General features: G+C 42.6%; 4 protein-coding genes across 6 annotated transcripts; 3 read left to right on the plus strand and 1 right to left on the minus strand.

The window, feature by feature from the left end:
* Positions 1–413: 413 nt before the first annotated feature.
* LOC135632653 (uncharacterized) lies at positions 414–4,990 on the plus strand. The gene is made up of 5 exons (XM_065141297.1): positions 414–814; positions 1,282–1,404; positions 2,629–2,728; positions 3,154–3,266; positions 4,427–4,990. The coding sequence occupies exons 1-5, from the start codon at positions 494–496 to the stop codon at positions 4,646–4,648; spliced, it is 879 nt and encodes a 292-aa protein (XP_064997369.1). The 5' UTR covers positions 414–493; the 3' UTR covers positions 4,649–4,990.
* Positions 4,991–5,085: 95 nt separating this feature from the next.
* Positions 5,086–9,201, minus strand: LOC103978229 (inactive leucine-rich repeat receptor-like serine/threonine-protein kinase At1g60630). Its single transcript, XM_065141296.1, has 3 exons — positions 8,888–9,201; positions 7,181–8,807; positions 5,086–6,058 (listed from the first exon to the last, which is right to left on the minus strand). Exons 2-3 carry the CDS (start codon positions 8,592–8,594, stop codon positions 5,346–5,348), a joined length of 2,127 nt encoding a protein of 708 aa, XP_064997368.1. The 5' UTR covers positions 8,595–8,807; positions 8,888–9,201; the 3' UTR covers positions 5,086–5,345.
* Positions 9,202–12,486: 3,285 nt separating this feature from the next.
* Positions 12,487–15,589, plus strand: LOC103978228 (putative 4-hydroxy-4-methyl-2-oxoglutarate aldolase 2). Its single transcript, XM_009393943.3, has 2 exons — positions 12,487–12,644; positions 14,841–15,589. The coding sequence occupies exon 2, from the start codon at positions 14,861–14,863 to the stop codon at positions 15,365–15,367; it is 507 nt and encodes a 168-aa protein (XP_009392218.1). The 5' UTR covers positions 12,487–12,644; positions 14,841–14,860; the 3' UTR covers positions 15,368–15,589.
* A 1,285-nt stretch (positions 15,590–16,874) lies between these two features.
* Positions 16,875–22,450, plus strand: LOC103978226 (tobamovirus multiplication protein 3). 3 transcript variants are annotated; one of them, XM_065141277.1, is made up of 12 exons: positions 16,876–16,965; positions 17,061–17,242; positions 17,444–17,534; positions 17,640–17,689; positions 17,773–17,865; positions 17,950–18,021; positions 19,583–19,655; positions 19,754–19,799; positions 20,825–20,888; positions 20,967–21,020; positions 21,105–21,182; positions 21,971–22,450. In XM_065141277.1, exons 1-12 carry the CDS (start codon positions 16,905–16,907, stop codon positions 22,061–22,063), a joined length of 957 nt encoding a protein of 318 aa, XP_064997349.1. In that variant the 5' UTR covers positions 16,876–16,904; the 3' UTR covers positions 22,064–22,450. The 3 variants fall into 3 exon arrangements, 2 of the variants coding, with proteins under 2 accessions (XP_064997349.1, XP_009392216.2); XR_010494729.1 differs by lacking the exon at positions 20,825–20,888 and having other exon boundaries at positions 16,875–16,965; positions 21,971–22,032; XM_009393941.3 differs by lacking the exon at positions 16,876–16,965 and having other exon boundaries at positions 17,016–17,242.
* Positions 22,451–22,672: the final 222 nt, after the last annotated feature.

A 22,672-nucleotide genomic window follows, 5' to 3' on the forward strand; every position in this document is an offset into this window, starting at 1 on the left:
TCACAACAACAACAACAACAACAATAATAATAATAACAATAATAATAATAATAATAATAATAATAATAATAATAATAATAAAAGATTTCTTTTTCCAAAAATGGTCAATAATAAAAAGAGGACGGTAAATAGGAAGCTTCAAAATCGAGGATTTGTGGTTGTTTCATAGTCACCGAAAGATGGAGACGTCGGAGTTACCCACTTGAGGTAGCCACGAGCCGCTGGGGCCTCCTTGGGTTAATTAACCAAGTGTGTGAGAGAGAGCGCCGGGTTTGTGTGGATTTTGGGTAGCTGCGCAGATTCAGGAGGGGTGTCCTGAGTCGTTACCAAATCGGCGTGGCTCTTTTCGTACGACTTGAGGTTAGATTTCGTGCTTGCGAGATGGCGGAATACATTAAGAACCAGCGCTTTTTTTCCCGCCACTTTTTCGCCCTCCAAAGGAGCTCAGTAGAAAAGGAGACCTTCGAAGAGTTGGAGTGGGGGAGAGAGACGGATGGAGAGGAACCGGAAGGGAGGGACGGCGCCGACCGGGTGCTTCAAGTGCGGGAGGCCGGGGCACTGGTCTCGCGATTGCCCTTCCTCCTCGGGGAACCCTAACCCTAGCTCTGGCCTCAACAAGGCTACTGCCTTCTCCTCCAGATCCTCTCAGCAGCCGCCTCCCGAGAAGCTCTCTGCCGCCGCAGCGACCAGCGCCAAGAAGGCCCCTAGGACGAGGCCCAAGCTCACTCCGGATCTCTTGCTCTCGGACGATGGCCTCGGCTACGTCCTCCGCCATTTCCCTCGTGCCTTCAAGTACCATGGGCGCGGCCATGAGGTAATCCTCTTCTTGTATTGGTACAGATCAATACGTATTCTCTAGGTGCTTTTTCAGATCGATCGTGCCTGCAAGCCCCTTTCTACTCGATTTTCCATCCCAATTAGTAGCATTTGCTGTTGGTTTCGAGTTTCTCTATCATATCCGATCTCGTTAGTGTATCCTAACCGTTCAATGCTGAATAATGCATCTTTTCCTTCACTTTTGGAGAGTTCCCGTGGCAACCATTAATCTTTCTATATATTGATCATTTGACCCTGTCGTAATTTCTAGGGTTTTTTATCCGCTTACTTATCCTCCTTATGCAGCTGTTGGTAATCGGAATTATAAGGTTGCTTTGTTGCAAATATTTGATTCCGGTCGATGATTGAAAATTGTTTGGAGATTTTTCCCTAAAGAAGGGTTCAGAAGTGCTGTTGTTGGCTTTTGATCAGATTCCTCAGTTAGTATTGGTGTTTTGCTTCCAGGCGGCTGATCTTGGTAACTTGATTGGTCTGTATGCACAATGGCACTCGCATTTGATCCCTTACTACTCCTTTGATCAGTTTGTACACAAGGTCGAGCAAGTTGGTGCCAGCAAGCGAGTCAGGGTAAGCTGATTTTCCCAAATCCAAAGTTTTTAATAAAAAAATGAATAATCTCTGTAGATTGTTTGTCTGATTTATCTGAGTAAACTGTCACTGATGTTTCTCTTACCTTTGTTGTTGGAAGCTACATACAGGTACATGATGTCTGAATTGTATAGTTAAGAGAAACACCGGATGATTTAGTTTTGCATCATGTACTTGTTCCAGAATATGATAATACAGTAAAAAAGACGGATCTAACTTCTAACTTTTCATACACATGGTTGTAACCTTCTGTAGTGATAGAAGTTGACACTAGATCTTAATTACCTCTTTCTATGTTGATCTTGGTTCCCATTTTGTTTCGAATATGAGGACTTCCAACTGTTACCTTAGGTTGATATTTCATTTCGTGTTTAAACTCTGCATCACGGCCATTATGCATTTTCTTTTCATTTACAAAGGGTGCATACCTTGTCATTGATTATGCAGGGATAGTCCAAGGGACCAGGTTTTCATTTAAATAGCATATTAAGTATTAACTAAGTTTAACTTCATATGATCTTATTTGAGTCACTCTGGAGCTGTTGTTAGCATGGAAAAAATTATTTATCAACTAAGCACATTTTGTACCTTTGAACAAGCTCAAGTTGATGTATTACTAGCGATGAGGATGTTACCTGGAGTAAATATGCTGAATCTGTTTCTTATGTTGTGGTTGGATGTCCGGTTCACAATGATTCTGGAGTCTAGGGCTAAAGATGTTGAAATTGGTGACTTTCTTTTGAAGTATTTTAAGAGGACTGATGTTTTGGTGCACTTGAAACTTCTGTTCTTGCTTTGCACTCATCTTCTGAAACTGCTATCAAAACATTATAGCTTTATCCTTTCAGTTGCTTAATTTGATTGGTTTTCAATATGCCCATCTATGTTGTGCTAGATGCTTCAGCAAATCTCACACTTAACTTCTATTTTTAAGTTCAGGATGTCTCACATGATGATATTAAAATGTTCTCTTCTGCTTCCTCTCATGAACAAGGTCTTGATAATTGCTTTCTCTATAATATTAGGAAAATATTACTGTTTGTATTAATCACAAACTAAGTTCAAAGAAAACCATTCAAGATGAATATTCTGATCATATCAGAGTAATTAGCTAATTGTTCCAAGATATTATTGCTCAACTGAAGCTCACAAGTGAATACATGTCTGAGTTTCTTTTTATTCCTCGTTTTTTTTTCCCGCAAGAGATGCATTTCAGAATTGAATGAGAGAGTTGCCAGAGGTGGGGACCCCACAAAGCTGCATGAACCCCCTGTTGAACAAGTTGCTCCAGAAACAGAACAAGGTACATGATACCTGCTTGGACTTTCCATCTGAGTTGCATAAACTGTTTTACAATCTCATTTCTTTTAAACTTAGTTTATGCTTGCAATTTTTTTACAACTGACATGCATCTTCAAATGGAGGCAAACCAGAGGTTATTTGGCCTGTATAGACCGAAATACACCTAAAATAAAGGAATGATAAAAACTTGTTTCTGTGGTAAGAAATCAGCTCCCATTTATGAGTTGATCCATCATTTTATACCTCTTTAGTAAACCACAGGCAGATCTAACATTCTGATGCTAAGTTACACCTCTATGATGTCAGCACATGTCATTTATGGCTTTATATATGTAGCAAATTTCATGGAAAGAAGACAAAGACAATGTTCTTGTAGCATGACTTTGAGTATCTCATTTGATCGTTTTTTACCTTTGATCATTGCAGATGATACTGTCGTTGAAGATCCAGTTGCTGATGCAGTAGATCCATTTTTAGAGAATCATGAAGCCGATCACATTCAAGAGATGTTTGAAGAGATTTTCCACAAAGCTACTGAAGTAACACATTTTGCCTTTTCTCCTGTGGCAAATTCATTTAACCATCTAATTTTCTTTCCAAGAATCTTTTTACTTACGTTAGGCTTTTTTCTCAATTTTCGTTGTAATCACTATTTAAGATTTTTCCTGCATAGTCATCTTCTATTTCATTTTTATTTCCTGAACCTTTTGAATTGATGTTTAACTGCTTGAGAACGCCGATGGTTCATCTCACATTGGCTGCCCTCAAGACCATTGAGTAATAAGCAATGCTGTTGATATCATAATATATTCATGTTTTTCAATTTTGAGTGCACACTCCTATTTCTTTCTTAATGATTGTTATTTAGAAGATGGTATGAGCGTTGGTTTAGCACCTTGTTATGAGTGTGCATCAACTGATTCTGGGTTGCGAAACCCACAGGGGCACCCCAAAATACAGCAGTCAAGTTTAGTGAACCAACAACCGAGGTTGCATGTGGGGTCAGCTTGGTTTTAGAATTCTGAGAGAATAAATAAAGGCCAGGCTTCAGATGAGAGTTTCATGTTCATTTATGTATTAACTTGACACACAGCTGACCAACATAAGCCATCCCTGATCTTTAGTTTGAATGTTATGAAGCAAATGGTAAATGCTGATCTAAAACTGTATGATAGACTGCAGAATTTAGGATCATTTTCTGTTTCTGGAATTAGGTGAAGTTAACAAGAGCATTTGCATACTACGGGCATGTCCTGGCTGCAGGAAATGAGAGATCAAGCACAACCATGTAACGTCTTAAATAGGATTTGCAGTAAAGAACTTCTGTGGCAATCAATGGTTTGTTAATATGAATAACTTTTTAGAATTGGATCCGCGAGAGATGTTTAAGCTTTGTTTCAAGTCTGCATGTGGCAATGTCAACTGTTTGGAAGTTCTTTAGACAATAATTTCCTCCATTGTACTGGTAGTTTTTAGCTTACTAGACATGCTAAAACCTTTCATCCGGCAGCTTCATACATGTTTAGTTGTACTCAAACCTTTCATTCAGCTCAACTTTCACTAGTCGAAATTATATGGTTAAAACTTAGATGCTAAAACAAAGTTTATGCTTTGAAACTGTCTAATAGGAAACAAAGTTTTGTTGGTTTTATCACCCTAGATGTTAACCTGTGCTTCAAAACTGCAATTGCAACTGCAGGAACCATGTGAGTCCTTGCAGCAGGAACATCCGCATGCCTCAGAAGTAAACCGTCAGCTATGTTCGACAAAGGAACCAGTGTCACAAAATCAAGAAGTGGCTAGTTGTGTCTCCACGCCAAGCAAAAGTCGGATTACAGAAGAGCAAAGGGCACGAATGGAAGCGAACCGCTTGAGAGCACTGGAAAGAGCTGCAGCTCGGTCTCGTTCAGCAGCATCTTGAATATTTCATCCTTTTAATAAATCCAAATCTCTCAGTTGAGAACCACAATGATCATTCCACCATGATTGTGGGTCCAGAAACAACCTACATCAAGAGGCTGTGAAGTCTTGATTTGAAATCATATATGTGCAACAAAAAAAAAAATGTTCGATGGCTGCAGTTTGATGCCCTTTAGTTTCTTCAGTGCAGATCCTGTAAATGCATGGTTCTCAGATTTGATGTTGTAGTTCATGCTTCTTGTTAATCAAGAATTTTGGCTTAAAATGAAGGATGCCTCCATGTAATTGAGATCATTTCAGAACTGGTTTTTTGGAATATGAATTTTTCCCTTGTAAACCTCAATTTGGGTTGTGCTCATGAAATCTAATAAGCATCTCTCATAAGTTTTTGATTTTATTTTTGACATATATCTCAAATTTCTGCTTTGGAATAAGCTGTAGATAAAACACGAAACATTATTTTTATCCCTTCAAAGTTTAAAGAAAACAATACATCATGAACTTGAAATGAAAGATACAAAAAGATCGGAAAACCAGTGGAACAGAAGACCAGAATAAAAACCAGTAGTTTCTTTCCAAGTCTCGGGGGAAAACAATAGTCACATTCTTTGGTACACTCGCGCTACAGCGCTCTACAACTTCCATCCTCGAGGAAATCGCTCGCGCACCCACACAAATTATTCCCTTCGTCGTCGTCATTAATCCCTCTCCGCGAAGCCCTCCGATCCATGCTCCCTCGGCAAGCTCTGCACCGTGTCCGACCACCTCCCCGGCGAGTGGTCGCTGCTGTTGGACGAGACCATCACCTCCGCCCGCGCCTCCCTGATCATCCGCAGCACCTCCCGCATCGGCGGCCGCTTTTCCGGCTCGACCGCTACGCACGCCACAGCGATGTTCAGCAGCGCCGTCAGCTTCTCCTCGGATGCCTCGTTCCCGGACGACCCGGGGTCCTCGCCGGAGTCGTTCCGCTCCTCCTCCCGCACGGAGCGGACCCACCGGGGGATGTCGGCGCCGTGCTCCTCCACCAGGTCCTGGAACGGGGTCTTCCCGGTGAGGAGCTCCAGGAGGAGGACGCCGAAGCTGTAGACGTCGCAGAGGGGGGTGAAGGAGGGCTTGGGAAGGCGGGACTCGGGCGCGCGGTAGAAGAGGGAGGAGGATGCGGCGGAGGAGGAGGGGGCGGCGAGGTCGTGGGGTGAGGCCGGGGGAAGGAGGAGGAGGGACGGGATTAGAGCATAGTCGGCGAGGCAGGACTCGAAGTCTGGGCCAAGCAGGACGTTGGAGGGCTTGAGGTTGGCGTGCACGGCCGTCGGGTTGCTCTGGTGGAGGTACAGGAGGCCGGTGGCCACGTCCTCCGCTATCTTCAAGCACGACGTCCAGTGCAGCGGCTTCCCGCTCCCGGATGGACGCGACCCTGCAGAACCGATGCCACCATGCAACTTAACACGGTAACACAAATCATACCATTCTTGCTTTTTTAATGTACCCTACTACCCTAGCGGTGCTAACTACCGCGAAACAGATGCGACAAGATCTCCACGTGACCCATCTCTTGCTGCCCCACACCACACATCACGAGTCCCCAAGTACAGGGGGTGGGCGGTGGTGGAGAGGTCAAGCTCTGCATGATCGAGAGAGAACACGGCAAGGAAAGAAGAGAAGAGGAATCACAAAAAGTGAGAGGCACCACCTGGGCCAACCTAAATCAAGGTTGAAATCCCACCACCCTCTGTTTCGATGCGAGCAGGCCATTTAATGTCCCCCCCCCCCACCCGCCTCAAGGAATGAGAGAGAGCTACAGCAACAACAGTTGTCAGGAACAAGGACAGAGACTGTTTTGACCGCGATCTAAAATTTGAACGGGAAGGGCTACAAGGTAGACAAGTACTGACATAAAGACACGAGGTAGAGCGGTGCCAAGCTACCACAGCTCACACCGGCAGCCAGCGGATCCACCGCCACAGATCAGGGACGTCCGCCTCTCCTGACACAGGTTTTACTTTGAATCGGGCAAACCCTTGTTGGGTCGAAAGCAGCACACAAATCCGTTCTCGGTAGCAGTCCATTTGTGATTCTCCAAATTGCTCTGCACACGAATCTCTCTCGTACATGAAAGCAGTACAAGTAGAGCTTTCACCGAGGGGAGATCGAGCAACACCTGCTCTGCCCAATCGGTGGCCATTTAATGTGGGGTGGTCACAGCAAAGTGGCACTGGTACTGCTCAAAATAAAGTGAGCCAACAACCAACCGGTCCAGTTAAGTAGATGCGTCAATTCATCTGATCGATGCCAACTTGATCCAGCATTGAATGCTGGTTGTGTTCCCGTATTGACTCATCATGTATCCCTATGCTTCGTCTTCACCATCTCATGTGCAATCCATAGGTACCATATTTACGTGGCGTACCCTTACGCATATTATATGAGTTGTCGACACTGTTACTATGTGGTGATATGTATAATAAAAGATAAGTCGAGGGACTTAAACGTAAAATTAGCAGAGAGAGAGAGAAGACAGAGAGAACCGGGAACTGACCGTGGATGAGGGAGAAGAGGCTGCCATTGGGGAAGTAGTCGTAGACGAGGAGGCGCTCCTCCTTGGCGTGGAAGTAGGCGCGGAGGGGCACCAGATTGGGGTGACGTAGCCGGCCGAGGTCCTCTATCCGGCGACGGAATTCGTCCGCGGGCGGGCGGGACGCCTCTTTGAGCCGCTTCACCGTCACGATGAACCCGGACTCCATCACCGCCTTGTACGTGCTCCCCACCGTCCCACGCCCCAGCGTCTCCGCGGACGCACGCAGCAGCTCCTCCAGGCTGTACATCTCACCCACGCCGCCGCAGAACACCAGCTTCCCGATCCCCTCCGCCTCCCATGAGAACCCGCTTTTCGCTCCTTCGCCTCCTGCTACTCCTCCGTCTCCGCCGCCTTCTCCTCTTCTGCCACCGTCTTCCTCCGCGGGCTTGCTGCGGCCACCCAATCCGACTCCGATCGATCGGCTCTCGACCACTCTTCTAAGCTTCCTCTTGCATGCCAATAGCAACGCGAGAGCCAAGCATATCGATAGGAACACCGCCCCGGCAACCGAGCCAGCGACGATACCTATGATCCTTCGCCTGCTGCTTTTATTGCGGGTGGGAGGGAGAAAGGGAGGAAAGGCATTTACGTGGCCAAAGGACGACTCTGGGCTGAGGGGCGGCGGCGGAAAGATCAACTTCTGGGTGCAGGGGGCTCCAATTTGAGCTCCGCAGAGGTGGGAATTGCCGAGGAAGGAGGAAAGGTTAAAGCGGACGAGGGCGCGGGTGGCCGGGATCTCACCCGAGAGGTTGTTGCCCGAGAAGTTGAGGTAGCTGAGACTGGGTTGGTTGAAGGCCGGGATCTTCCCCGTTAGGCGGTTGTCTTGTAGCAGGAGCGCGTAAAGCCGTGGGAGTCCGGCGAGGGACGTCGGGATGGGGCCGGAGAGAAGGTTGTCGGAAAGTACGATCGCTTTTAGGCGGTGGAGCGCGGCGACGGTTTCGGGGATCCGGCCGGAGAACTGGTTGTCGTTGAGGAAGAGGGATTTGAGGTTGACAAGCGGGGATAGGTCGGGAATGTTGCCGGAGAGCGAGTTGGACTTGAAGCTGAGGACGCGAAGCTGGTCGAGAGGAGCGAGGAGTTCCCGGTTCAATGACCCGGTGAGGTTGAGGAATTCGAGCACCAGCTTGGTTACTCTGCCATCAGGGGAGCACTCCTTCACCCCCTTCCACCCGCCGCAGAGCCCAGAGGCGGACTCTCGCCGCCACGGCAGGGAGCCGTGAGGATCTATTGAGGACTTTAAGGCCAGAAGCGCATCAAAGTCGCCGGCGGAGGAAGCGCGAAGGAAAGAGAACGACAAACAGAGGAGGAGGAAGGAGAGATAAAAATCGCACCTTGGAGAAACGGGCTGCGATTCCATCGAGAGAGAAAGTAGCATAAGAGCATAGCAGAAGGGGCTGGGGAGTGCAAATGGTGGTTCAATGCGGTCGTCCGAAGGCTGCTGCCACCACGGGAACGAGAAAGAGGAGGGAGTCAGGTGCGAGTGTCATTGCTCCCGCTGGAAAAGGAAAGCTCGGGTCTCTCGACTTCGATTTCGAGAAGGAGGGCATGAGTCTTGGCGGGTGGCTGAAGCGAGCGAATCCGTCGAACTCTGAGCACGGGAGTGGCTTCACGTGAGCCAGTCAGGGGCGGCGAAGAGGCGCAAAGGAAAGGAGAGGGATGGATGCTTACCTCTGGTTTTACTGCTGCTCTCCAATATAATTACTTTATCTCTTGTACTCTCGGCCTCGGGCCTCTTAAAACCTCTATTTATCTCTCTCTCTCTCTCTCTCTCTCTCTCTCTGTATTCCCCAGTGGCATGGGATCCGGTGGACCTTCCCCCACACTCCTCGAAGATTGTAAGACCGACGGATGCACTTCTAAGCCTGAATGAAAGCCCAACAGTGTTGACCGCTGGAGAAGAGAAGAACAAGGCAACGAGTGATGCCTTCACCGTGACATTCCCGAACGCTGATAAAGTCCCGCAGTAAGCGAGTTAGATTGGGAAGAGCTCGAAAGGAGAGAGAGGGAGGGAGAGTACATTTCACTTTCATCTCATGAAACGAGTGAGAGAAGTTAGAGCTCTCGACTGGCAGCTGCCTTCCCTTCCGGCCAGAATAAAGTCGCTTTTAGTGTATCTGAACATAACACCGGCTTTTTTGGAGAACACGAAACCTATACCCCAAAATTTTACCTCCGATAAAGGCCAATCCTACTTGGCACGCGTCGGCACCACAAACTCGCCTTCTCTCAATCGCTGCGACTCCGGTGTCCCGAACTGGGCACAGCAGGGTTCAGGGATCCGGTGGGTCCCACCAGAGAGTGAGCATGATGCACGTCACGGGTGAGAGTGCGGCTCCCCCGAACGCTGCCGCGAGCCGCACAGCAAGGGTTGTGCGGAAGAGTTCGTGCTCGGCCCCATCAGGCCGCGGTTGTCCCCCCACGAGACTATCGTTCAGAGATGATGTGGCCGCCCCATCACCCCTGAAAGTATCATGGCCGATCAGTTGTCCGATGTCGATCGGTACCGAGACGCCTGTCCGGCCCACCTGTACCCGCGCCACGCACCTGAGCGAAAGGGTTCCCAGCCTTTGACGGGTCCCATAAACCCCTTGGTTGCTTGGCCCATCGTCTAACGGAGCCGTCAACGTGACACATCTGTCCGGTTAGCCGAAAAAAGGCGCATCCCGTACGCGAGAGGGACACGCACGACTACACGACCACAGCCACCTGTAGACGCCGATTCCGTGACTGTATACGTACGCGGCGTATGTACTCGAAATGTTTGAGCTGTTAAAGTTGCACGACGGGTGGGGCCAGCTGCAAGTAGACCCACCCGATCGCAATCAGATCGCCGAGTCACATCCGTATGTTAGCCGAACCAACTCAGGCTATGCCCCAACCGGGCGCGTGTGTTCCAACTTTTGAGGGTCATATCGAGCTGTTTGATGTGACTAGCTGCGGAACCGGTGGTCCGGATAGCTGTCAATCTCGGATCTGCATCGCCAAGAATGGTTCTGATTTATTTTATGCTTATCTCGATAAATCTGATTAATTTGCTTCAACATGTTGTTTGTAGTTTTCTTGTTTATGTTCTCTTCCCTAATCTTCCTTTTACGTGTCGACCAAAATCCCATTAATCAGTAGTAAGAAAACATCAATCCCAATGCAACTTTGAGGCTCTCATCTGCTATTTCATGAAGAAGATGTACCATTCACGGAGGTAATCTCCATCTTCTCCACCAAGATGTACTCTCTCTCTCTCTCTCTCTCTCTCTCTCTCTCTCACGCGCACGTCCCAGTCCGACATGCGCGAGATGAGAGAGCCGTGCCGTCATCAATGGAAGCATCCTCCTTGGGTCATCATCCCACCCAAGTTTTTTCTCAGGTGTTCCCCAACGTACCGGACCGAGTCCGTGTGCCAGCCAAGATCGGTGCAGTTCGAGTTCTTAGAGAAGAAGAAGACGGCAAACCGGGATCTGCACAGAGAACTCGAGCCCGGTCTAACAGTAGAGTCGTCCAAGTCCTGCACAAGATTGAGAGTTGATGTGTAGACAAAACTATTTCATGCATCAGCGACTGCTTTGAGATCACCTGCCCTCGACTTTGAAGCCTACCGCATGCCGTGCTCTCCACCCCGCAAGGATCAGGCCCGGGCAAAGACCTTAACATTCCCTTCGCCAAAGGACAAACTCCTCATTGCTGTCACGTCATGAGGTGCAAATCTTCTTGCAGTATACAAGAGACGATGCTTGCGAGGCTTCGAACTCCATCATCCACTCCATGTGCTCGAGCACTGCGAGAGACATCGGCACAGGCCGTGCGAATCGCAGACTGGCTCATCTCAGCTTCTCTTCTCGAGAAAAGATGCGCATGGATTTATATTCCTCGAGTGCGTCTCGCAGTTCCGTGCCCGGAACAGACATCGAGATTCCGAGGAGAAAAGGAAGGAGAAATGTGATGATGACAGTGAGAGACCGAAGCTATCTCTGAAAGATTCGGAGATGTGCGAGTGCTTCGATTTCCGTGGAGTCTTGCACGGTGTTCCAGGACTCGATTTCCGGTGTGATTCAGTGAAGGAAGTGACGATAATGCATGTAAAAAAAGTTGCTCTCCTTTCTTGTCTCCTCGTTCTCGGAGTTGGCAAACATTTGAACTCTCCCTCTCCTCTCTATTTCACACACATTTTTCTGTATTATTGAGTTAAATCGGATCATAATAAGATGTAAGAACATAACTCATAAATTAATGAATCAATTAGAGAGCATGAAATCACTTCCGAACTACATTAGATGAGGCAATATGAAAAAGTACATATTTAAAATGTTTTGAAACTGGAAACAAGTAGTGCAAGAAAGCAGTACAGAATCATAATCATAAGGAACCACTTCCGGTACTCCACCACCATCTGGCCAATGCATCTGCCTTCTCTGAAGGTTGAGTTGGGTGGAGGAGCAAACGCAACACATCACATCACATGCATCAATTCACTGCTTGCACATGAAACTTAATAATCCTGTGCCCATCTCTCCCTCCTGCATCTGAGCAGTGTGCAAACACTGTAGCGAGCGATCGCTGGTATTTGATCGAGTCATATTTTTTTATAATATTAAAATACGACGGTATATAAATTAATATTATTTTCTAATCGAGTCATATTATTATAAAACTAATATTTTAGGCATTAAAATATATCTATTATTCATATTAATGTGACCATAGAACATGAAAAATGAAGAGTATACAAAGTTAATAATCATCATAAAACACTTTTAAAAAAAGAGGAAATTATCATTCCCATAAATTTTGCTCCTCTTATTGTCATTTAATTTAATATTATGATCATTAGCCATATTATAAATTTCAAAAAATATAAATACACATAAATAAATGAATTTTATAAACATCAAAACGAAAACATACTCTCCACGGCTCGAATTGGTTGATAAAATTTGAACAGCTTATCACAAAATTCACAACTCCGAATGTTATATTCGTTACTTATTTTTATAAGAATAAAAAAAACTCAATACTTTTTATTTTCCGATTGAATCACCCAAGGAAAGTTTACAGGCTGATGCGGCCTTTCCCAGATCTGATGTGGAGGCCACATCATCCTGCAAACTTTTCTAGGGCAACTCAACAAGGAAACTTGAGAGAGAGAGACAGTGAGACAGAGAGAGAGAGAGAGTCGTTGCGGGCGCCCGGACGTCGACTTTGACAGTTTGACGGAATCCGGTGGACGCGTTGGACTCCACAAAGCCATCTCGATTCGGCGAATAAAAATACTGGAGTCCGGACTCCAAATCTAACGGACGAGGTGGGTGGCGGAGGCGGATGCCTTAACGACTCCCGTCATCTTCTCCTCCTCCGGATTTCCCCATCCCTCACCTAACGCCGTGTTCCCCCATCCCTCGAGCCGATCCCCTTCACCGTCGATCTCCCAGAGGTAAGAAGCACCACGATCCCTCCCTTTATCTCGCCGTTCTTGCCGTCAGATTGCTTTTCTTCTAGCCGTCCCACGATCTTTGCGGCGAATCCGGAATTATTTGCCTTCTCGCTGCCTGATTAGGGTTTGTTTTGCGAGATTCTGCTAGACTCTTGTAATTTCTCGCGGTTTTGTGTTTGCTCAATGGGTTTCTGTGGATTCGTATGGAATCAACTACGATCGTACAAGTATCAGATATTCTTGGTAATGAGCAGCTTCGTTGCTGGATCTGGTTTAATGAAATCAGCCTTATAGAGCTTGTGTAACACACCGTATCGCTATTGTTAGTTGGTATGGTGTTATGGTGAGGCGTAAACGCATTATATTCTTTTGATGCATGATAGGGGCTTCAAATTGTATAGCAATTCTAATTAGTAGTTGGAGTGCACAAACATAACAGAGGCGGCCTTAATATATTTCCTTTTTTAGTGAATTTTGACTGCACACCTGAAGAAACTTGAAGCATGTGGCAGTTTTACTTGTCCTTATTAGATCAAGGTTCTTGGGGCGATTTTCTACACGGATTTTCCTCATTACTTTTACTTTTGGTGGTATTTTTGGAAAAGAAAAAGAACTTTAGAAGTAGTGATAATGTCAAAGCCCCTTGGATCATGCTGGCGGCATGATTTTGTACTTTGTATGTTGTTACTGCATTTGAAATAGCTTCAAAGACACTCATTACAGCTCAGCTTTCTCCCGAATATTTAACAGGGATTGTCTGTGAAATAAAATCTTAAGTTTCTCATTTAAGATGGAATTTGAATGGATATATAATTCGGTGATTCTTTAACTAGAAATCAAGAAGTGATTGAACTTGCTCACGATGATATCCTTTTCACACGTGGGATCCGAGTTGCTTTTGAGGTTGTCACTCAATTGATACATGCCTTATGTCGATTTTGGTGCTTTACTTTCGAAAATTTCCATATAATGACTTGAACAGTTTATTTAATTGGTTTAAATTGTTAAATAGAACTAAATTTATGAATGCAAAATGGTTATGATTCTTTGCTAGTCACCGAAGCATAACCTGCTCAGTGTAGCTCACAAATCGGAAGTTGAATTCTTGGACATGAAGACCAATTAACTTGTACACTGTGATGATGCACGATCAATTTGACATGTGCTGCAGTGGGAGGGTGGGCTAACGGGGTCCTATCACAGAGGACAGCACATAAATGCTGTAATTTTTAGGTTGCAATCAGTTCAGGAGACATATCACAAATTCTTCTTTAGTTTAGGTAGCTACCTACTACCTAGGAGGTGAAACTATCTTTTAGATGACTTTAAATGAGGATTCAGGTACTGCAGTGCTATGCTGCATGAAACTGAGATTACTTCTGAATATTATTGGTGTTAATGATTTTTAGACACAGTTAACATTTAATGTCTCGTGTCATTGTGTCGGGATTTTCACTAATGTTCTGTAAAGAACACGGTTTCTTTGCCTGAACTTAAAATTGAAGATCTTTAATCTAGAGTAAAATCGGTCTTAAATATTTTATGTACTAGAAGCAACAAAAGATGACTCTAAATATGAGCTCATTAGGAAGCTTAATACGGTTGATTCCAGCTTGATACTTATTTAGATACTGATGATTGCTGTATTTAATAATAAATCATTATGCCAGGAAATGCAAGTTGACATAACTTGCTGGAATACAAATGCAAGCATATATATGCTAATGCGAGTCGAGGCTTACGTGGATCCTGATAATCAATATCTTGTTAAAAATAAGTTCAATGGTAGGAAAACCTGGGCAAGCATAGACAATGCTAATTCTAGTTAGTGTTAGGACAGTTGTCTTTCTTCCAGAAATTCCATCAGCAAGGAAATTGATTAATAGGTTCAGTTTAAACAAGTGCAAGTAGGATATTGCAAAATGCATGTTGTTCAGGGTCTAAATTAAATCTTATTTCTGTCTTTATTGCCTGATCTTAAATTTCAGCTATGAACATATTAGCTTCTGTTTTAACAGAGAAAAGCTGAGAGTCAACATTGCAGCATTGCACTCAGATCACTTGTAATACCCATTTAGATCGATCTTATGGCTATTATATTTCCAATGTTTAGCAGGTTCTTTCAGCCATTTTATTTATGGAGACAAACCATCCCGTAGGTGTTCTTTTCTTGATATGAGTTGCCTTTTTTTCAAGGTACTTTTGATTAAACAGCAATGGCTGGTTTACCATTAGCAACTGCTGAAGCATGTGATGCGAATCCACATCTAATCCTTAATGGTGAGCTTCGTGCACTTCAACCAATATTTCAAATTTATGGCCGAAGGCAGGTCTTCTCTGGCCCCATTGTCACTCTTAAGGTCTTTGAGGACAATGTTCTTGTTCGTGAGTTCCTTGAGGAGAAAGGTAACGGTAGAGTTTTGGTTGTCGATGGTGGCGGAAGCATGCGTTGTGCAATTTTGGGTGGTAACCCAGTTCAACAGGCTCAAAACAATGGGTGGGCTGGTATCATCGTTAATGGTTGCATTAGGGATGTTGATGAGATCAATGGATGTGATATCGGTGTAAGAGCTTTGGGTTCTCATCCGATGAAGGCAAACAAGAAAGGATATGGAGAGAAGCACGTACCGGTGAATATCGCAGGGACTAGGATTTGTGATGGTGAGTGGCTCTATGCAGATAGTGATGGCATTTTAATTTCCAGGACAGAAATATCGGTTTGAAATCTTTGGGCTGACCACGACTATCAAGTCTTGTCTTTGTTGTATCAGCATATACCTTTCTTTCTTAAGTCGTTGCTAAGTCCTGTAATACCTGCATCGAAGAGCTAAGACTTGTAGTAGTTAGTACGCTCGTTCCGTCGTTTTAATTGGCATTAAAATCAACCACTGTGAGCTTCTTTTTGTTGTTTTCTCTGCCCGTAATGATATAATATGATTGATTAATTTTGTTTTGTGTGATGGAGTGAGTGACATGTTTGGAATATTTATTTTGTCAGGCAAAGTGGATATTTCAGTTTAACATGACAAATTTTGTTCCATGATTTAATGTTCTTTTATTCTCTTTGAAATATTGACAAGTGTTAGTTAGATTTAAAACATGGCAATTTTAAATCTATTGCCAAACTCAGTAGCAGATTATAGTTTTCTTGTGCATGAGGAGCTGAAAGCCTTTCTCATTATTGTGTGCTAATAATGGCTGCTTGCATTGAACTTTTTACAAGGAGACTCATAGAATATAGATAGTATTATTATTATTATTTATATATGATGGCCCCTAGCATTTGTTGAGGTGATTTATGTGCCTCTTGTCGTCGTGATGGTGGTGACTTTGCATGCCAACTACCTACCCTTTTGTTTGATCGCTTTTAGAAAAGTTGAATCAGTCACTTGTGCTACAATGTTTTGCACATATACTACCGTGTCTTGGCCAATGATGGTCTGGTAGAAGCTATATGTAATAATAATTCTTGAACATTTATGAAACCTTAATTCCTTTTAAACGTATTTACCAATCAATGCCTTGGCTCCTCCTCCTCCTCCAAGGAATTATCCATCGTATGGTTTTGCCCCCTTTATGGTGGACCTCAAAAAGCATGTCGCACGACTTTAGCCATGTTGATTTATTTAGCTCCTCCTCCTCCTCTTCAATCAACGTCAAGAGTTTTATCATTTGTCTTATCGTGATGTTGGCATAGGGAGTGAGATCCTACAGCTCGTGGCAATCAATTCCAGATAACATCCTATCATAAAATTTCAAAAAAGAAAGAAAAGAGATACGACATCTTCAACCACAGAATGTAATGTGGTGTAGCATTATTGAGCTCGATGTAAATTAATACGCTCGGATCCAATGTGAATCAGATTGGATCATATTTTAGTCCTTCATCGGAGGACATATAGAATTCGCATCCTAATCGACCCCGTGTTGCCCGGGATCCAATGTGATCTGCTTCCACCATTCGATTCGGTAGATCTATCGGGGGTTACATCGTCCTTTTGGAGCATAAGAAATAATAATTAAATAATTAAATTGCCTTGCCATCTTGATTGGAAAAAGGACTATTAGAAATATTTAAAAAAAATTAAATAAAGGAGCATTAGAAATTTCAAATTAAAAGTAACGTCACTTCAAACATACATTAAACAAAAAATAAATAAATAAATAAAATTGATTATTATGATCGATCGAGTGCTTATATTGAAACGCAGGAATCCCCAGCTCACTTTTGCCGACCGCATATCGACCTGTCGACCCGCGATGCGACGTGATGCGACGCGTTGCGATCTCCGCAACCGTCAGATCCACCGCCAACAGTCGTGTTAGCCTCTTCCTCCTCTTCCTATTATTTTCTTCTAATATATTTCGCCTTTTAATCTAACCGTTTCTCGTCTCCCCTCGATCGCCGCGGAGAAGGTCCGATCGCCGGTTACTTTTCGCCCCGCCAGGGTCTCCGCCTGATGGACTCATCGTCGGCTGTTCTCGCCCTCCGGACCGCCTCTGCTTGGTGGGATGAGGTGAACGATTCCAGTTTGTGGCAGGATCGCATCTTCCACGCCCTCTCCCTTCTCTTCGGACTCATCTCCGCCGTCGCCCTTGTAATCTTCTTGTCCATATCTTTTTATTCCATTCTGTTGATCCCTCTTGATCGTTGCATTGGATTTTCGTCGTTAGGGTTTCGACTTCCTGATGGAGAGATTTAACGAATTCAAGGGATTAGACAAGCTCGTCCCGTTTTCTACAATGCATGATCGTTCGTCATTGTTGTCACTCATCATTTCACGTACATAAAATTGCAGATTCAGTTAATTAGGATCGAATGTAGAGTACCAGAATTTGGATGGACGACGCAGAAGGTCTTCCACCTCTTGAACTTCCTTGTGAATGGCGGTCCGTGATCTGTCTTTGCTCGTCTTTGTTATTCGACTAGGATTTGCGGTGTTGCACTCATTGATATCTGCTGCTCTGTGACAATATGTCTCTTGCTATTGGCAGTTCGGTCACTGGTGTTTGTATTCCGTCGGGGCGTCCAGAAAATGAACCCTGTAATGTGCTTCATTTATCCTATTGTTCTTCAGAATACTTGATGGTTCTTAAACTATTCTAATGGCATTTGATGGGGTTTCAGATAATTCGACATATTCTTCTGGATTTGCCTGGTCTTGCATTCTTCACTACCTATGCTCTACTGGTTTTATTTTGGGCGGAAATATACTATCAGGTTGGTAATCTAAATATTTGACTTGTTTACAAAATGCCAATTGGGGAATTGTGCTCATTTCTTTTTCTTAATGATATTTTGCAGGCACGTTCTGTATCTACTGATGGGCTTAGACCAACGTTCTATACAATTAATGCAGTGACCTATGTAATTCAGGTAATAGCAGTTAGTATTTTTCCACAATGAGCAGTGTAATTCTCTGTGGTTTATCTGCCTTCTGTGGTGCTAGAAAAGGTTCAATTTAGGTCTTTCTGTATGAAGACATGTTGGTGGCCAAGTCCACACTCTTTAATTTGTGGGTATCCTGCCTGATTGAAAATTGAAAGCTTGCAGAATTGATGGTCTCTGTTGAGTCGTCTCTTCTGCAAATACATTGTGGATTGTATGTTTTTTTATAGCTGCACCAAATGCATGTAGTCAGCAGTTTTGTTGCAACTTATGGATAACTTAAAATGTTCAACAAGTACATGATGAAAAACCAACAAACTAGGAGTGTTTATTCTCCCAAGCATAAAATCTTTCTAGTAATTCAATGGTTAATGTGATGTCATAACTTGTGGCTAATTTGTGCAGAAAAGCTATAAGTTTCTACCTTACTATGGAGAACTTTTGACTTTGCCAATAATTTCCGTAGTTTTTGTTGCACGAAAAACTTGAACAAGTTCTAGGTGTAAGGTAATCATGGTCCCTGTTGTTCCTCACTCTGGCTATATCCATTAAGACATCACCAACAGACTTCTGCTTCACACAAATTGAAGGTCCAGATACTCTATCCATGTGATTTTGAATTACCATTTGCAAACCTTGCTCAATTTGGGTAAATAAAAAGACCAAATTTCGATGATAATTATCAGAAGATGGGGGAGAAGAGGGTCATGGCTTGGAGGAAAAGACCATAGGTAACATACCTTGGTCACCAACTTAATTATCTTCTGCACATACATCTTGCAATATTTGTTCGAACAATCTTGGGAGGCCAGTGAGTAATAAACTAAAACTGAAGTAGTAATCTAATTTAATTATCTGAGCCTAGCAAAATGTATATGTTGTTAGTCAAACAATAAGCAAATTTCAACCTTGTAGAATAGAAGGGATCAGAAAGACATCAAACTTTTACCATTCAAACATTTGCAGCCAACAACAGTATGCAATAAAGTTATTGTTTGATGTGAAAACAGTCAAGATAATATATTGAGGAGCACGAGGTACAAAAAGAGGGAAGAGGCGATGCAAAGACATCTATGAATTTGGATTAGATCCTAATAGAAAGATGCTGCATATGGTGGGGGCTGTGTCTTGCATTGTATTTTGTTTTAGCGAGTGGCAGACCAAGTGCCGTACTAACTATTTTGATACTAATGCCATTTTAATCTGGCCTTTAATTTATCTGTTTCCCAAGATGGATCAATACCAGATACTTACAGGAGAAGTTAATAGCTGTAAATTTTTGGCACATACCCAGGAAAGCCAACCATGTAGCCCACAAGCTAGCTAGTTTTGGTAGAGTTCACAGTTTTTCATATTTTTGGCATGCAGCAGACCCTGTTGCTGCACAGTTTGTATTGATATTAGCTAATAGAAGTTTTGGTTATATCCAAAGAAGAGAAAAATTACAGAAAGTTTCTGTGTGACTATGAGTTACCTTCTGTGCATAAGTTCTGGCAGACACTGTACAAAGTTGAGTAAAATATCACATCAGATTTAATTACTTTTGCAGATTGCTCTTTGGTTGGTCTTGTGGTGGAAGCCAATCCAAGCAATGATCATCATATCCAAGATATTCTTTGCAGGTTTGGTTACTGATAATGCAATCTATTTTCCATGATCGTACACAGATGAAATATTATTTATTTGGAAATCTTCGACCCTCAAAGATATTTTCTGGCAGGTGTCTCATTCTTTGCTGCCCTTGGTTTTCTTCTGTATGGAGGGAGGTGAGTTATCTCTAGTGCACTCATGTATCCTCTAGAATAGTTCATGTCATTTCATATGCTTTTGGACACCATGCCATCACATGTTGAAAAATGAAAAGAGACGGGAAGAGGAGAGTGGAAGGAGAAGGGGAAAAAACAAAAGGAAAAAGGACGAGAGGTGGGTGCCTTGCATCTATGTTTCTGAAGTTATATTGCCTCTCAAGTGATAGGTTTTATACCTGAGCATTTGCAGCCTGACAAAACCTAATTGTTTATTAGTTAGATTACCATTTTGGTCTTCGTCCAGTTCCTAGTTTGTGGCCAAATATAAGAAACTGACAGAAAGAGCAAGTTTGAATATGGTTTAGAGCCAAACAATCAGTTCATAAAATAATTCTCGGTACCCTTAAGCCTTGGCTTTGTTTCCTTGTTGGGAAAGTAAATTTATCTCATACAGTATATAACTTCTGAGATGAGTACACAATACTTCATTATTTTGGCTTGGAAATTTGTTTGCATTTATTTTTGGACGTAAAGGTGGCTTTTCTTAACAATTGTCACGATCTGCCAATATGACAAATTTTACATGAGATTGGAGGGTTGGGGCCTAAAATATTAAAAAAATGTTGAATTGGTTGTGATTGGTTGCTAGTTCTACCTGGTATATACAGCTTGACCTGACACAAAAGAAGACTGACACAGTGCTCCTGTACCTGTAGGCGCCTGCTGTACATGATATTTAGAGACAAACAATGTGCTACTCAAGAAACTTAAACCTGATGGCCTCACTAGTCCTTTTCTGTTTTGTTAGCATAAGGATCATGTGTGGATTATCATACTTGATGTTGCCTCTGTAGGTAAATTTACAGGAGATTATTTTAATCAGGAAAGCTTATGAATGGATTGTGTTTAATGTCAAAATAATTATAATAGCTTTAAATTCTTCAAATTCTTCATGATTCTTGACAAATGTATAAGTTACTTGTCAAATTCTCTCTCTCTCTCTCTCTACTTGTGTGTGTTAAGCGATTTTTTGTAATTCATAGGCTTTTCTTAATGTTGAAACGTTTTCCTGTTGAATCAAAAGGGCGACGCAAGAAGTTACAGGAGGTATTTAAGAGTAATTGCACTGTTTACTTGTCAGCATGTTTGCCTATATTAATTACTTTATTTTCCTCACTTGTACAGGTTGGTTATGTTACCACTATATGTTTCCTATGTTTCTTGTTGAGATGCATTATGGTAAGCATAGGAAGTTAGGTTAAATTTATTATTTTGCTAAATACTTGATTTCTTAATTCCTATATTTTAATTGTTGCTTGACAGGTGTGCTTCAATGCTTTTGACAAAGCTGCAGACCTTGATGTACTGGACCATCCAATTCTGAACCTTTTATACTACCTGGTATGGTCCATATTCTATATCTTCTTCAACATGTCCTCTGCAGTTTCTCTGTGCAGGAAGCTTGATAATATTGATATCAAGCTTCGACAATCTGGTATCTTCTATTGATATCTGATTATATTAGTAGAAAATGCTGCTAGCCTTATTGTACTTGACCTCTTAATCTCTTGATGGAATGGTGATTAGTTTAAACATTAGATCTAGTTTTGAAGGATGGAATAGTGTTTTTTCTGCAATATGATTGCTGAGCCCCAGAAGCAAAAATTGATTAACATGTAGAGTAAGTTTGAACTTCTTCTATATTCTGCTAGTATAGTTATTCTCTGACTCATCTAACATAATTTGGTGAAGTTTATTGTTTGCAATTTGCATATATGGATAAAAATTACACCTTCTTAGTAACCATGCCTCACTAATAAAAAAAAATCATTTTAGAATAAGCAATGTCCTTTCTCAAGTCAGTTATCTGCAAGCTACTTTTGATTTCTAGTCTTAGCTTGTTATGGTCTTTAAGCATCAAGAAGAAGCTGCTGCAAGTCCACTACAATGTCTTGTTTCTCAAAGAATTCTTTGTCTGGTTTTAAACTGGTTATTATTGGTATGATTAGCTTTGTACCTACATGTGTATTTTTTGGTCCTTTACGGGTTGGTTACCCGTTAGTAATCTTCGATGGCCAGGTCAGTTTACTCTTTAATGTCAACAGTTGACAGTTGAACCAATATTTAGTCATTATTTCTGTCATTTGTCGATATGGATGTGGCAATTATTCATTGATTTTATTTTGCAGCTTGTAGAAATTCTGCCTTCATCTTTAGTACTCTTCATCTTAAGGAAATTACCGCCTAAACGTGGGATCACTCAGTACCATCCAATCCACTAGATGGAGACCGATGCGACTTTTGTTTTCAAAGAACCCACAATAAACCAATTGCCTACATATCCATTTCATGCTGAAGTTTTCTGGGAACAAATCAACAGAAGTGGCATCCTCTGGTGGCGGTACAACTGTTCAAAGAATTAGATTTGCTTTTATGTAGTTTGTAGGAATATAATCATTTGTTTTGAGGTTCGTATAGCTACTAGCAATATTCTTTGGTTTATCCTGCTTAGTAATTCTACTCTGGCATCTGTAATTTGTTGGTGATATTTAATTTGACATTTATTTGATAGTTTTAAGGTCCGTATAGCTGATGTTTATTTGATACACACACAATCTAAGTATTTATTGCTTAGATCATATAATCCATTATTTCAGTTACATATGTAATTTGTTTGTGATCTTTAATACTGTCTTTCACTTGATATCTTTATTTGGGTTGGTTTAGCCAAATTCTAGCTTTCAGCAGTTATTTGCAGCAGCATGATTTTGTCGCCTTGAAATTATGATTAGATATTAAGCATTTCGAATTGTTTTTTTTTTCTTCTTTTTTTTTTTATCAGTCTAAAAGATTGTTAGACCAGGTTCCACAGACCACCCTCTTATCTTCTC

The sequence above is a fragment of the Musa acuminata genome, chromosome BXJ3-3 (assembly GCF_036884655.1).
Source record: "Musa acuminata AAA Group cultivar baxijiao chromosome BXJ3-3, Cavendish_Baxijiao_AAA, whole genome shotgun sequence".
Classification (NCBI taxonomy): domain Eukaryota; kingdom Viridiplantae; phylum Streptophyta; class Magnoliopsida; order Zingiberales; family Musaceae; genus Musa; species Musa acuminata.